At 37.4% G+C, this 15,408-nt stretch overlaps 1 protein-coding gene across 2 annotated transcripts in view; it reads right to left on the reverse strand.

The window, feature by feature from the left end:
- The window catches only part of LOC148946640 (programmed cell death protein 6-like), a 51,634-nt gene that overhangs the window by 16,092 nt on the left and 20,134 nt on the right, over window positions 1-15,408 (reverse strand). For both annotated transcript variants that reach the window (XM_089097067.1, XM_089097068.1), the window contains exon 2: window positions 13,017-13,123. In XM_089097067.1, coding sequence (XP_088953193.1) covers window positions 13,017-13,123 — 107 coding nt within the window. The remainder of the gene's footprint in view (window positions 1-13,016; window positions 13,124-15,408) is intronic.

Consider the following 15,408-nt stretch of genomic DNA (forward strand, 5'->3'; position numbering starts at 1 on the left):
CGGTCATCACCTGGTGACTTTCCGTTTTCCCATTTCCTTGCTACAGTACTTATCTCCATCACACTTGGTGGCTTATCACTGATATTCAGGAAAAAAAGTGGTATCGTTGGGATATTCGGGGGGTTTTCTGGTGGGAGTCTATTCAGAACTTTCTCAAAGTGTGACACCCATATTTAATTTACAACCTCTGGCTCTGTCTGCAAAGCACCGAAAGGGTCCCTAACGGCACCATCTTGGGATCGTTTCTTTCCAACTATTTCATTTGTTATCCTATAAAGGGCTCTAGAGTCACCTCTTTTGGCAGCTTCTTTTGCAAGTTTCGCCTTCTTTTCAATTTGACAACGGCGGCCATTTCTTGCGCTTTTTTTGACCGCTTTGTCTGCTTCTCTATAGCTGGAAATTTTAAAGATCATTTGGCTTGATACTTGATTCTGAAGAAGGGTTTGTTTTATACATTTTCTTTTCTCTATGAGGGCCCATGTTTTGTCTGAAAGCCACTGATCTTTCGGGCTCTTTCTGTAGCCAAGAATTTCTGAAACAGTCGATTGAGAACAAGTCTTCTTGATCTAACTGTTCTGGTTGAGAGAGAGAGCTTGAAAGCGATTCAAAAGTTCTACCACAAAATCGTGCTACAATGTTTTGTTTAGCAGCTTTTCTGAGTCAAAAAGAGGGTCGGGACGAGGAGTCTTCTTTGTATTTCTCCTCAACTTTATTTCAAATTTTGCCATCATAAGTGAGTCGTCAGATCCTACATCAGCACCTCCATACGATCGTACATCAATGAGGCTTGAGCGCCACTTACGGCTAACCAAACAACGGTTTATTTGATTTTTAGTTCAACCCATCAGGGGAGGTCCAAAAATATTTGTGGATGTCAAGATGAGCAAATAAGCTCCCGCCAACAATTAAATCAAGCAACGAGCAATTCACCATTCTCAATTTGGTTCTAAGCCCATGGTTACCTAGTACTTGGGGGCAATAATCCCGGTCGTTGCCAATGAAGCCTGTTATGTCATGCCTAGGTATATCGTTTGTTACCGCTTGTAAGGTTCTATAAAATTGTTCTTTTACCTCTTCATTTGATTCATTGGTCGGGGCATAGCAAACTACCACAGAAAGCTTGGCATGCAATCCAGTAAATCTAGCAGTGAGGATTCTGGCTGAGATTGGGGACCATTTGATTATGGCCTTTTTGGCTTCTTTTATCATGATGAGAGCAACTCCTTGTTCTCTTCGTGAATCGGTTCCATTGAAAATGATATTGTAGCCATTTGGTAGTTGATTTGATCCCGCACCAGTCCATCTCACTTCCGATAAAGCAAGTAAGTCAAGATTTTATCCAATCATTTCATTTACTACTTGTTCACTTTTTGATGCTTGGGCCTTTGTACGGACATTCCAAAACGCAAACCTGAGAGTATTTTCTACAGTCAGAAATCTTGCCCAGGGACAGGCAGTCAACGTTGTTGAGTCGATATTAGATCCGAGGCTTTGTTACTTTGATTTTTGAGGAAATTAAATTTCAGCTGGGGGGGGGGGGCAAACTGAGGTCTGGGAGGTGCAGTTACCCCCTGCCCCAAAGGAAATTCGCCCCCGTAACTCTTCTATAAAAACCCTATATGCCCTCAGGTATAAGCAACCCAAACCCCGGGCTCTGGGCAGGGGGGGGGGGGTATGCTGACCCCGAAGTTTTTGCTTTCTGATCGTTGGACTATTTCAAACAAACTGGCTATATCAAAATTTTGATCGGCTACATTTGGGAAAAAGAGGGTGTGTGTGAGGGGGGGGGGGGTAGATCCCTCCGATCACTTGAATCATAAACAGGTAGCTAGAACTTTCAATTTTCAATCAAATGAGCCACCTCTGAGATTTATATGACCACTCCTTATATAAAAACCTTATACCTTATATGCCCCCGGGGCATAACTTAACACTTGCCCCTTGTCTCTGGGGGGGGGGGGTTGTACTGGTTCAGGATTTTTTGTTATCTGATGTTTGACTATTTTAAAAAAAATGGCTATCAATTTTTTTTTTTCTGTTGGGATGGGAAAAAGGGCGTGGGGGGCTATTGCCCTCCGATCTCTTCTGACTCTTAAAAAGTGAACTAGAACATTCAATTTCCAATCAAATAAGCCCCCTCTAAAGTTTTATGAGCACCCCTTCCATAAGAACCGTATGTGCCCCGAGGGAATAACTTACAACGCCTGCCCCGGGCCATGGGGGGTTGTGTCGACCCCGGAGTTTTTGTCATCCGATAAAAATTCTGAGATAGTCCTTTTTTTAAAAAAAATAGTACCTTTTCAAAAAATAGTTATTTGGGGAAAAAGTGCCTTAGGGGGGATGGGGCTGTTTGCCTTCCGATCACTTTTGACTCTAAAAAAGGGCACTAGAAATTCCAATTTACAATCGAATCAGCCCCTCCATAGTTTATACGACTATCCCTTCCATAAAAATCTTATATGCCACTGGGGCATAATTTACAACATTTACCCCTGGATTCTAGGGGGCTCTATTATCCCTGGATTTTTTGCTGTTGTTTTTTTTTTTGGGGGGGGGGGGGTTCTAGTTGCCATTGGATCATTTTTTACTCTTAAATTTCAATTTCTATTAATTTTAGTCCCATCTGAAGTTTATACGACCAACTCTTCCATAAAAACCTTAGATGCCCCTGGGGTATATAAGTTACAACCCTAACCCAGGGCTCTGGAGGGGGGGTATGTTGACTCCAAAGTTTTGTTATCTGATCGTTGGACTATTTCAAAAAAACTGGCTATTTCAAAATTTTGATCGGCTACAATTGGGGAAAAGAGGGTGTGTGTGTTTGAGGGGAGAGAGGAGGGAGGGGGGGGGATAGATTCCCTCTGAACACTTTTGACTCGTAAAAAGGTAGCTAGAACTTTTAATTTTCAATCAAATGAGCCACCTCTGAAGTTTATACGACCACTCCTTATATAATAACCTTATATTCCTCCGGGGCATAATTTAAAGACACTTGCCCCCGGGCTCTGGGGGGCTGTGTCGACTTCAGAGTTTTTGTTATCTGATGTTTTAGCTATTTTTAACAAAATGGATATCACAAAATTTTTATCTGTTGGGATAGGGAAAAAGGACGGTGTGGGGGGGGGGGGGCTAGTTGCCCTCCGATCTCTTCTGAATCTTCAAAATTGAACTAGAACTTTCAATTCCCAATCAAATGAGCCCCCTCTGGAGTTTACATGAGCAACCCTTCGATAAGAACCATATATACCACCAGGGCATTACTTACAACACCTGCCCCCGGGCCCTGGGGGATTGTGTCGACCCCGGAGTTTTTTTATTCGATCTTTGAACAATTTTAAAAAAAGAACTATCTCAGAATTTTTATCGGAGGGGGCAAGTTGCCTTCCGATAACTTTTGAATCTTAAAAAGGGCACTAGAACTTCCAATTTCCAATCCAATGAGTCCTTCCGAGGTTTTTATAACCACCACTTTCATATGAAGTGCCTCTGAGAAAACAAAAAAAAAAACATTGAGGGTCTTCTGGCCTTTACTTTAGGCAATGCTATAGCCTTGCCTCTGATATAATATTAATTAAAAAAACTTTTTCCACAAAATAAGTTTTACAAAGAAAAGCGAAGAACTCCATTGCGCAAAAAATGAGCAAATATAAAATCAAATAATCTACCAAGCATGAAACAACCATAAATCAGCAGCGATAAATAAATGAAACCCAAAACGAACAGAAATTACAATAAATAATCGAGTCAAACTCAAAACGAGCAGAAATTAACATAAGTTGGGCGCAAAACCCCTATGCCTTCCCAAGGCCAGAACAAAATTTGCACTTTACTGAAAAAATATATATGGTTTTAATTTTATAAATTTAATAAATCAAATAATATAACACTTTGATAACTAAAAACAATGCACATTCATTTGTATTTTTTCAGTAAAGTGCATTTTGATTTAATCTTAAGGCAACATTTAGTTTTTAAACATAATGGGCCAATGGGAGGGTGGGAGTGGAAGGGGGATTAGTTGCCCTCCAATCAATTTCGACTATTAAAAAGGGCATCAACCCTTTTTATTTTCAATCGAATGAGCCCCTTTAGAAGTTTCCACGACAACTCCTTTGATACGAAGTGGCCTGCTCTAAAAAACAACAACAACAAAAAATATCACTAATCACTTTCGACTATTAAAAAGGGTACTAGTGCTTTCAATTTCAAATCGAATGAGCCCTTTTTCAAGTTTCTACAACAAAGATTTAAATAAAAACCTCATATGCCCCCAGGGCATAACTTATAACCCTTGCCCTGAAGGTTGTGGGGGAGTGTCCTCCTCAAAAACATATTTTCTATCTGGAAATAAACTACGCATAAAAAAATGGTTATCTCAAAATTTTTATTGGTTGTGTTTCGGGAAATGATGGGCGTGGGGGGGGGGGGCTAGTTGCCCTCTAATCACTTTCGACTATTAAAAAGGGTACTAGCCCTTTGAATTTCCAATCAAATAAACTTTTTTTGAAGTTTCTACGACAACACCTTCTATAAAAACATTATATGCCACCAGGGCATAACTTAACACACTTGCCCTGAGGGCTGTGGGAGAATGTACTCTTCAAAACCATATTTTCTATGTGGAAATAAACTACGCTGAACAAAATGGCTATCTCAAACTTTTGATTGGATATGTTTGGGGGAATGATGAGCGTGGGGGGCTAGTTGCCCTCCAATCACTTTCGACTATTAAAAAGGGCACTAGGTCTTTGAATTTCCAATCGAATGAGCTTTTTTGAAGTTTCTAAAACAACGCCTTCTATAAAAACCTTATATGCCCCCAGGGCATAGCTTAAAACACATGCCCTGAGGGTTGTGGGGGAGTGTCCTCCTCAAAAACATATTTTCTATCTGGAAATCCACTACGCTGAACAAAATGGCTATCTCAAAATTTTGATTGGATGTGTTTGGGGGAATGATGGGCGTGGGGGGGGGGGGCTAGGTGCCCTCCAATCACTTTCGACTATTATAAAGGGCACTAGCCCTTTGAATTTCCAATCGAATGAGCCTGTTTTGAAGTTTCTACGACAACGCCTTCTCGAAAAACCTTATATGCCCCCAGGTCATAGCTTAAAACCCTTGTTCTGAGGGATGCGGGGGAGTGTCCTCCTCCAAAACATATTTCTATCTGGAAATCAACTAGCCTACACTGAACAAAATGGCTATCTCAAAATTTTGATTGGATGTTTTTTGGGGAATGATGGGCGTGGGGGGGGGGGGCTAGTTGCCCTCAAGTCACTTTCTAATATTATAAAGGGCAATAGCCATTTGAATTTCAAATTGAATGATCTTTTTTTGAAGTTTCTACGACAACGTCTATAAACCTTATATCCCCCAGGGAATAACTTAAAACCCTTGCCCTGAGGGTTGTGGGGGAGTGTCCTCCTCAAAAACGTATTTTCTATCTGGAAATCAACTACGCTGAACAAAATGGCTATCCCAAAATTTTGATTGGATGTGTTTGGGGGAATGATGGGCGTGGGGGGGGGCTAGTTGCCCTTCCATCACTTTCGACTATTAAAAAGGGCACTAGCCACTTCGATTTCCAATCGTATGAGCCCTTTTACTTCATATGGAAGGGGTCGTCGTATAAACTTCAAAGAGGGCTCATTCGATTGGTAATCCATAAGTTCTAGTGTCTTTTTTACGGATCAAAACTGATTGGAAGGCAACTAACACCCCTTCCACGCCCACAATTTACCCAAACAAATCCAATCAAAATTTTGAAATAGCCATTCTGTTCTACTTAGTTGATTTCCAGATACAAACAATGTTTTTGAGGAGGCCCTTCCCCCCCCCCCAAAACCCTTAGGGCACGGGTTGTAAGTTATGCCCTGGGGGCATATAAGGTTTTTATAGAAAGTTTTGTCGAAGAAACTTCAAAAAGGACTCATTCAGTTGGAAACTCAAAGGGCTAGTACCCTTTTAATAGTCGGAAGTGATTGGAGGGTAGCTAACACCCCTCTCACGCCGACCATTATCCTAAATACATCCATTAAAAATGTTTAGAAAGCCATTTTGTTCAACGTAGTTGGAAGTTTTAGAAATTAGCTCTTTGAGGATGATAACCCCCTACAGCCCTCAGCACAAGGGTAGTTGAAAGTTCTGCAAATTATATCTTTGAGCAGCACACTCCCCCCAGTCTTCAGGGCAAGGGTTATAAGTTACGCCATGGAGGCTTATATGGTTCTTATGGAAGAAATGCTCATATAAACTTCAGACTGGGCTCATTTCATTGGATATTGAAAGTTCTAGTTCACTTTTTTAGCGTCAAAAGATATTGGAGGGTAACCAGCCCCCCCCCCACGCCGTTTTTTCCCAAATGTATCCGATAAAAATTTTGAGATAGATATTTTGTTAAATATAGTTCAAAGATCATATAACAAAAACTCCGGTGTCGACACAGCCCCCCAGGTCCCGAGGGCAGGCGTTGTAAGTTATGCCCTGGGGGTATATATGGTTCTTATGGAAGGAATGCTCGTATAAACTTAAAAGAGGGCTCATTTGAATTGAAATTGAAAGTTCTAGTTCACTTTTTAAACATTAAAAAGTATTGGAGGGTAACAAGCTCCCCCCTCCTGCTAAAGCGTTTTTTTCCAAATGCATCCAATAAAAATTTGAGGTAGCCATTTTGTTAAAAATGTTCAAAGATCATATAACAAAAAACTCCTGTGTCAGCGCAACCCCCCAGGGCCCGGAGCAGGCGTTTTAAGTATTGCTCTGGCGGCATATATGGTTCCTATGGAAGGTATGCTCGTATAAACTTCGGAGAGGGTTCATTTGGTTGGAAATTGAAAGTTCTAGTTCACTTTTAAAGAGTCAAAAGATATCGGAAGGCAACTAGCCCTCCCCCCTCCATGCTCTTTTTCCTCAAACCCGTCCGATAAGAACTTTATGATAGCCATTCTTTTAAAAAAATAGTTCAAAGATCATATAATGAAAAACTCCGGGGTCAACACAACCCCCCAGGTCCCAGAGACAGGCGTTCTAGGTAATGCTCTGGGGGCATCTGTACTTCTTATGGAAGGGATTAACGTATAAACTTCAGAGAGGGCTCATATGATTGGGAATTGACAGTTCTCGTTCACTTTTTAAGAGTCAAAAGAGATCGGAGGGCAACTAGCCACCCCCCTCCACGTTCTATTTTCCTCAAACTCATCCGATAAGAACTTTGAGAGAGCCATTTTTTTAAAATGGTTTAAAGATCATATAACGAAAATTCTGGTGTCGAAAAACTCCTTCAGGGCCCGGTGTGGGGGTTGTAAGTTATGTATCGGGGGTATATATAGCTTTTGTGGAAGAGATGCTCATATAATCTTTCGAGAAGGTTCATTTCATTGGAAATTGAAAGTGTTATTTCAGTTTTAAGAGTCAAAAGAGATCAGAGGGCAATTATCCCCCCACGTCCCTTTTCCCCCAAATACATCCGATAAAAATTTTGAGATAGCTATTTTGTTATAAAAAAAGGTCAGATAAAAAAGGCGTTGCAAGTTATGCCCTGGGGGCATATATGGTTCTTATGGAAGGGATGCTCGTATAAACTTCAGAGAGGGCTGATTTGAATGGAAATTGAAAGTTGTAGTTTGAGTTTTTAAGAGTCAAAAGAGATCGGAGGGCCCCTAACCCCCACCACGCCTTTTTATCCCCAAACCCATCCGATATAACTTTTGAGATAGCCATTTTTTTTCAATAGTTCAAAGGTTAGATAACAAAAACTCCGGTGTCGACACAACCCCTAGGGTCCAGAGGGTAGGCATTGTAAGCTATGTCCTGGGGACGATATGATTCTTATGAAAGGGGAGCACGTATAAACTTCAGAGAGGCCTCATTTGAATGGAAATAAAAAGTTCTAGTTCATTTTCTCAGAGTAAAAAAAGATCGGAGGGCAACTAGCCCCTCCCGCCCTCCACGCCTTTGGGTTTATCGGATGAATAAACCCATCCGATAAAAATTTGAGGTGACCATTTTGTTAAAAATTTGAGGTGACCATTTTGTTCAAACATCAGATATTAAAGCTTCGGGGTCGACACAAACCCCCAGGACCCAGAGGCAGGCGTTGTAAGTCATACTCTGGGGGTATGTATGGTTCTTATAGAAGGGATGCTCGGATAAACTTCAGAGAGGGCTCATTTGATTGAAAATAGAAAGTTCTAGTTCCCTTTTAAAGATTCAAAAGAGACCGAAGGGCACTTAGACCAACACCCACGCCCTTTTTTCCCCAAACCCATCCGATAGAAATTTTGAGATAGTCATTTAGTTAAAAATTGTTAAAATATCAGATAATAAAAACTCCGAGGTTGACACAAACCCATTTTACACTTTGATATTGTTACTTTTATGCCAGTTTAATACTTTGATTTTGATATAAGGAATTATTAAAAACTTCAAACTTTTTGCAATCAAAAACAAACAAAAATTAATTTAAAAAAAATTTTCCGAAAAAAAAGTTTTTGCAAAGAAAAGTATAGGCCATTTTGAACTTAAGCTCAGCAGATACAAATACCTGTTAAAATTCAAACTCAAAAAAACAACCAGAAATTACTATTAAAGAATAAATGAAACCCAAAAAGAACAGAAATTAAATAAACAATCATAGCAAAAAACATACAACAAGTAATAATATAAATAAATAAATAGACCTTAAAGCAATTAATGTGTAGGTTGAATATGAATATCAAGCTTAAAACGAAAAAAAATATTTTCCTATTGAAGTATAAATGAAACTTAAAACGAACAGAAATTAAATAAACAATCAATGCAAACAAACATACAATAGATATTGATGTAAATAAACAAATAAATCTTAAAAAGAGTGAAACTTAAATTGAATATGCAAATCAAGGTTGAAACGAACAAAAATCACTACAAACAAGAGTTTGGGTATCGACCTCCTTCTCTCACTGTAAGTCTAAAACCTACTGCATCATTGGTGCTTTACTGAAAACTATATGCGTCTTGAACAGTCTTGGAAAGAACAAACAACATCAAATTGAATATTTGATATATAATGATATTAATTGTTGATAGATCCATTATTTCAAGAATTTAATTCACTCAAATTGTATTTTCGTTTTCAATTCTTTAATAACTGGAAAAGAAAATATTTTTATTATGAGTCACTTTCATTTAAGCGACAATAGCGCAGTTGGTTTTCAGTTTTTATAAAACTGTTTGCAGTGACGAACTGTAAGGAGTAACCCGGCTCAATGGTAACCGAAACTCTAGAAACCGGATTTTTGATACCCCTAGATGTATAAATTGAATCAGATTTTAATACTGATTTCAAATATATAACTTTCATCCTACCCATCAAAAGTTACGCGCCTGAGAAAATTTGGCTGATTTTCGAAAAAAGAGGGAAGTACCCCCTAAAAGCTATAGAACCGTAATGGAAATTACACCATCAGATTCAGCGTATCAGAGAACCCTATAGAGGTTTCAAGCTCCAATCTGCAAAAATGTGGAATTTTGTATTTTTTGCCAGAAGAAAGATCACGGATGCGTGTTTATTTGTTTTTTGTTTGTTTTTTTTCCCCAGGGGTAATCGTATCGACCCAGTGGTCCTAGAATTTCGTGGGAGGGCTCATTCGAATGAAAATTAAAAGTTCTAGTGCCCTTTTTAAGTAACCAATAAAAATGGAGGGCAACTAGGCCCCTCTCACGCTCATTGTTTTCTCAAAGTCACCCGATCAAAATTTTGAGATAACCATTTTGTTCAGCATGGTCGAAAATATAATAAATATGTCTTTTAGGATGACTTAATCCCTAAAAGTCCCCGGGGGGAGGGCTAAAAGTTATGAACTTTACCCAATGTTTACATACAGTATTGGTTATTGGGAAGTATTCAGACGTTTTCAAGGGGGATTTTTTTCTGGTAGTAGGGGGGGGGGTTTGGGGTTATGTGGGAGAATCTTTCCATGGAGGAATTTTACATGGGGGAAGGGACATTGCTATGAAGGGGGCTCCGGATTTCCCAGCATTATTTAAAAAATGATCAGAAATAAAAAAAATAAACAAGTTTTTCAACTGAGAGTAAGGAGAAAAATCAAAACTTAAAACGAACAGAAATTATTAAGTATATGATTGGGTTCGCCCCCTAGTCAATACCTCTCTCTTTAAGCCAAAGATTTTTTAGTACTTTCATAAGAGCTATTTATTCTAATTAACAGCCTTTGTGATTAAGGGGTCATTTTTAAAGAATTGGAAAAAAATTCAACCTTTAGGTTACAGATTGAATCACTGACTAGAGGGAGAACCTCCTAATAATATTATTAGACATTTATGAATATAGAAGTTCGCTAATTAAATTAGTTCTTAAGCTATGTATATATATTACTAATAAAAACATTCGTGAATAAAATGAAATAAATGTCGAGAAAGCTATTTAACGGAATAAAAGTAAAATTACTATGCAAATTTTGTTTTAATTATTTATGTACGGTGAGCCAAAATCAAAACCTGCATTAATTCAAAAACGTTCAAAAATTAAATAAAAAAAACCAGTTTTTTTAATTGAAAGTAAGGAGCAACATTAAAACTTAAACTAACAGAAATTATTCTGTATATGAAAGGGGCTGTCCCCTCCTCGATGCCTCGTTCTTAACGCTAGTTACACTCTTTCTGCCAACTCTATTTTTTAAAACAACAAAAAACTTTAGCGTAAAGGGCGAGGCGTTGAGGAGGGGACAGTCCCTTTCGTCAAAACCTCTATGAAAGGGGCTGTCCTCTCCTCAACGTCTCGCTCTTTACGCTAAAGTTTGACTCTTTCTCACAGCTCTATTTTTTAAATCGATAAAAAACTTTAGCGTAAAGAGCGAGGCGTTGAGGAGAGGACACCCCCTTTCATATAAGGAATAATTTCTGTTCGTTTTAAGTTTTAATGTATTTCCTTAATTTCAGTTAAAAAAACTTTTTTTTTTTTTATTTAATTTACAGTTAAGGAAGGGGGCAGTATCCAAACTCTTGTTTGTAGTGAAACTATATTCGTCCTGAACAACTTTAGAAAGACATAATAAATTAAACTGAATGTTCTATGTGTAATTATATTAATTGGTGAAATTCAAAATGTTCATCAGTTCAAAATGTTATTATAATTTTAATGTTTATTTTCAATATAAAGTACAAAAGAAAATATTTGAATTAAAATTGGTTTTCAGTAAAGCGGCAATGACGCAGTATGTTTTAGACTTTAACAGTGAGAGAAGGAGGTCATACCCAAACTCTGGTTTGTGGTGATTTTGGTTCGTTTCAAGCTTCATTTGCATATTCAATTTAAGTTTCACTCTTTTTAAGATTTACTTATTTATTTCCATTAGTATTTTTTGTATGTTTGTTGGCATTGATTGTTTATTTAATTTCTGTTCGTTTTAAGTTTCATTTTTACTTCAATAGCAAAATATTTTTTTCCGTTTTAACCTTGATTTTCATATTCAATCTAAGCATTACGCGCTTTAAGATCTATTTATTCATTTATATTATTACTTGCTGTAAGTTTTTTGCTATGATTGTTTAATTAATTTCTGTTCGTTTTGAGTTTGAATTTTAACAGGTATTTGTATCTGCTGAGCTTTAGTTTAAAATGGCCTTTACTTTTCTTTGAAAAACTGATTTTCCGGAAAGTTTTTTTTAATTAATAATTAATCAGAGGTGAACCTTCTAGATCTCGTTGTTCGCGCAAATGATGTCCTGCAGTACCTGAATACATTTACTAGTCTCAGTTTTTTAATGTGATAATGTTAGTAAAACTAATTATATGATTTCTACCCGTTCCGGTGTTGCGATAAATTCTTTGGATAATATTTGGTGGTACTATTATTAATCAAGTTTTTGAAACGAGGTGTTCAGGATTTTTTGTTGATTGTAATTTGAATTGGAAGAAATACAGTGAAATTATATTGTCCAAGGCAGCAAGAGGCCTAGGTTTACTTCATCGTTTTCGTATTTTTTTTCCCGGTTTCAGTTTTAAAGATTATTTATGTACCGATTATTCAACCTTATATTGTATATAGGTATGCTCTTTGGGCAAGCAATTTTTATGCTAATTATAGACTAATCAAGACGATTCAGAATAAAGCAGTTCGTCTTTTGGGGGAATGTTCTAATTTTAATAATTCACTTATTTGTTATTCCCATTTTAAAATTTTGAATATTGGTCAGTTACGGGATCACCAGTTATTAACACTGGTATACCAATGTTTAAAAAGTATTTCGCCAGCTTGTTTTTGGATATTTTGTCTACTAATTCTGATTATCATTCTTATCATACTAGGAATGCGGATGAGCTAGTATATAAGAAGAGAAATACAGCGAGATCAGCTCACGTGTTTCGTCACATAAGTGTAACCCTCTGAATAACCTTTCAGACGGCATTACGGGCTCTGATTCACTTTCTTCATTCAAATCACAAGTCAAAAAGTTCCTACTTGGTCGAGATACAGGGTGAGAGCAGGTCTCTTGTGAGGGTTTAGTCTTTTTCTTTTTTTTCTTTCTTCTTCTTATTATTTTTCTCCAATTTTTTCTAGTGTATTTATTTATATATTATTGATTATATGAATTAATTAACTAGTTGAGTCACTACAACCAGGTTATTTGACCTTCTAGTAGTGGCTATGTTCATTTAATTTGATTTGTTGTTTTGTGAATTGATCAATAAAGGAATCTCATCTCTCTATTAATGTGTACAGTTTGCTTAATGGAGAAAATGACCGAAATGGTGCATTCAGGAACGGTATCTTTGGTTTAAATCGGTTTATCGGTTTAAATTTTGCATTTAGTTGAATTTTCTGACAGTCATACAATTTTCCGACAGTAAACCATTACAGTAAGACCAAGAATTAGCTACCCCTAGAGCGGGACAAAAACAAACAAATAAATATTCTCTGTTTTCCTTCTTTTAAATTATCTGTGCTTATTATGGTGTTTGGTCATCAAGAATAATAAAAAAAACAACAAACAAACAAACAAAGAAACAAACATACCTAGCATGAGTCTAACCGTTTCAGGGTTAAACGGAGCGAATGTTCCATTAGATAATGCTGCTTGAAGTTCCTGAGCAGAAATGGCTCCACTTCTATCTTTGTCAACACTATAAAAGAAGAAAAAGCAGATGAAAAAGAGATAAACTGTTTTTCAATCAAACAATTATTTGATTATTATTATAGAAAGGGGGAAAGATCACAATTTATATCCTGTATCACTAAGAACCAGAGCTGAGATCTAGTTATCTGGGCAAAAATCTTAATGGGCAGTATAAAGTAACGATATACCAAGTTTATCAATGGACACGATTATTAGTAGCGACGGTGGGTGCAGCGAACATGTTAAAGGAGAATAGCCAAGGCCCGGGGTATTTTTTCACAGTTGAAAAAAGTTTAGAAGAATAGGAAGATAAGTCTGCGAACCAAGATTAGAATATTGGAAGCTACAATGATGACAGTGGTCATGAATAGTCCTGAAGCGTGGAAGCTCTGAAAGGTGGAGGATAATTTTTAGATGATTTTCAGAGACATTTTATACAGACTGTTTTCTGTACCCGTCTGACTGGCCGTATTTCACTGTATGAAAAATGTGGTTCAATCCTGCTTTCTTGGGCTATAATGAGAGGAAGGTTGAGATGGCTAGGACATGTACTGCGGACGAAGGATGATGGATGGCCCAAGATTGTCGTAGTTGACCAGCCGTCTAGTGCCAATCAAAAAGCGGGCCGTCCCCAAATGGGTGGAGGATGTTCTAAGGAAAGATTTAAGGGAAAATGGAGTTTCTTAGAAGGGTGTAAAGAGGGAGGCTTTGGATAGATTAGGATGGAGGAGGAGCGTGCGTAGCTGTTTTTCCCCGGCGTATAGTGCTTCACTGAGTTGTTAGTAGTAGTAGTAGTAGCATCGATTGGAGTGCAGAAAGGAGCAAAATATCCGGACCTGGGTCTCATAGAAACCCAGGCTGAGACTGCTAAAATTATTTCTTTAAGCTTGACCAGTTACTAGGCTAAGATTTATTTTCAAGACACAATTTTTTACTTCGGCATGATATACTAGTGACAATAGGGCCGTTCTTTTACTCATCTTTGCGCTAAGATCTTACATCTTTTGACAAAGAATGCTTAAAAGTGAAATATTAGCACTAAGATCTCACATCTTATAGCGTTCTTTTGCAAAACCATCATTTTGCTCTGATCAGCGGTCTAAGAACAATGATGAGTATATCATCAAAGTTCTCCCACCATTGTTCTATTGACAGAAAAATGAGGTCCATCACACTTTTTGTTAACAACAGCTGTAAGATCTTAGAACAAAGATGAGTTAAAAGAACGGAAATCTTTGCAGAAAGATGCGAGATCTTAGATGTAAGATCTTAGTGCAAAAGAACGGCCCTAATGTATGTGCACCACTTCAATTCAATTCAAACTTTTATTTCCTCCGAATACGAAGAGTAAAAATAATAAAAAAAAATAACCGCTAATCAACAGGTCATAAAATTCTTTTAAACTATATAACAACAAGTACGCAAAGGCCTCAAATCAATATCCACAATTTTTTCCTCAAGTTTGAAAAACTAATACAGAAATGGTTCATACCATGCAAGTAAACTAGGAAAGGCCTTATTCTGTAACCCTCCCTCTTCACAAAAAAATAACGTTATATACATAACGTTAAAAATAACGTTATAGTGAAATTAAGCAAAATAAGTTTAATATAAACTTGACTTTATTCAAAAATAGGCTATAAATAAATTTTGTACAAATGAGCATCAGCTATTGCACAAGTAAGTTAATTAGTAAAGCGCAACTACAAACATAAACAAATTTTGACAAAAATATGCCTAAAAGCCGACCGGAAAAACTCAAAATTGTTGAAAATGATGCTACACTTGAACAGCAATATCCTGGACAACAAAATGTTTAAATTCAATGGAACAGAATTGCGGAACACAACCTGGATCATCCAACCTGACAAGACCAATCCAGAGAGACAATGCAAAGTGCATTGCAAAAACGCCGAGCCGAAATTTGGCCTTTAAAAGACATACGACAACTAGTATCACAACGAATCACAACCGAAAATGATACACGGCGAAACTGGAAGTTAGAAGACCTGCGACAACGAGCCTCACAACAAATCCCAACTTAAAAAGATGAACAGTGACATCAGTGGATAGAAGACATGCGACACCAAGCATTACAACGAATTGCAAACGAAAATGAAGCACAAAAAAAATTTGTGATTAAAAGAACAACGCCGTCACAACGTCCGACGGCAACAAGCTATGTCAGAGAACCCAGTACCAACCTACAAAGATGCCATAAACTAAGCAATTGTTAATAAGTCACTGGGACCCTTCAACGTTGCAAGCATTCATTACGGAGCCCTTTATTTC

Source organism: Artemia sp. Qi Xiang Cuo, chromosome 11 (assembly GCF_049724085.1).
Source record: "Artemia sp. Qi Xiang Cuo chromosome 11, ASM4972408v1, whole genome shotgun sequence".
NCBI lineage: Eukaryota > Metazoa > Arthropoda > Branchiopoda > Anostraca > Artemiidae > Artemia > Artemia sp. Qi Xiang Cuo.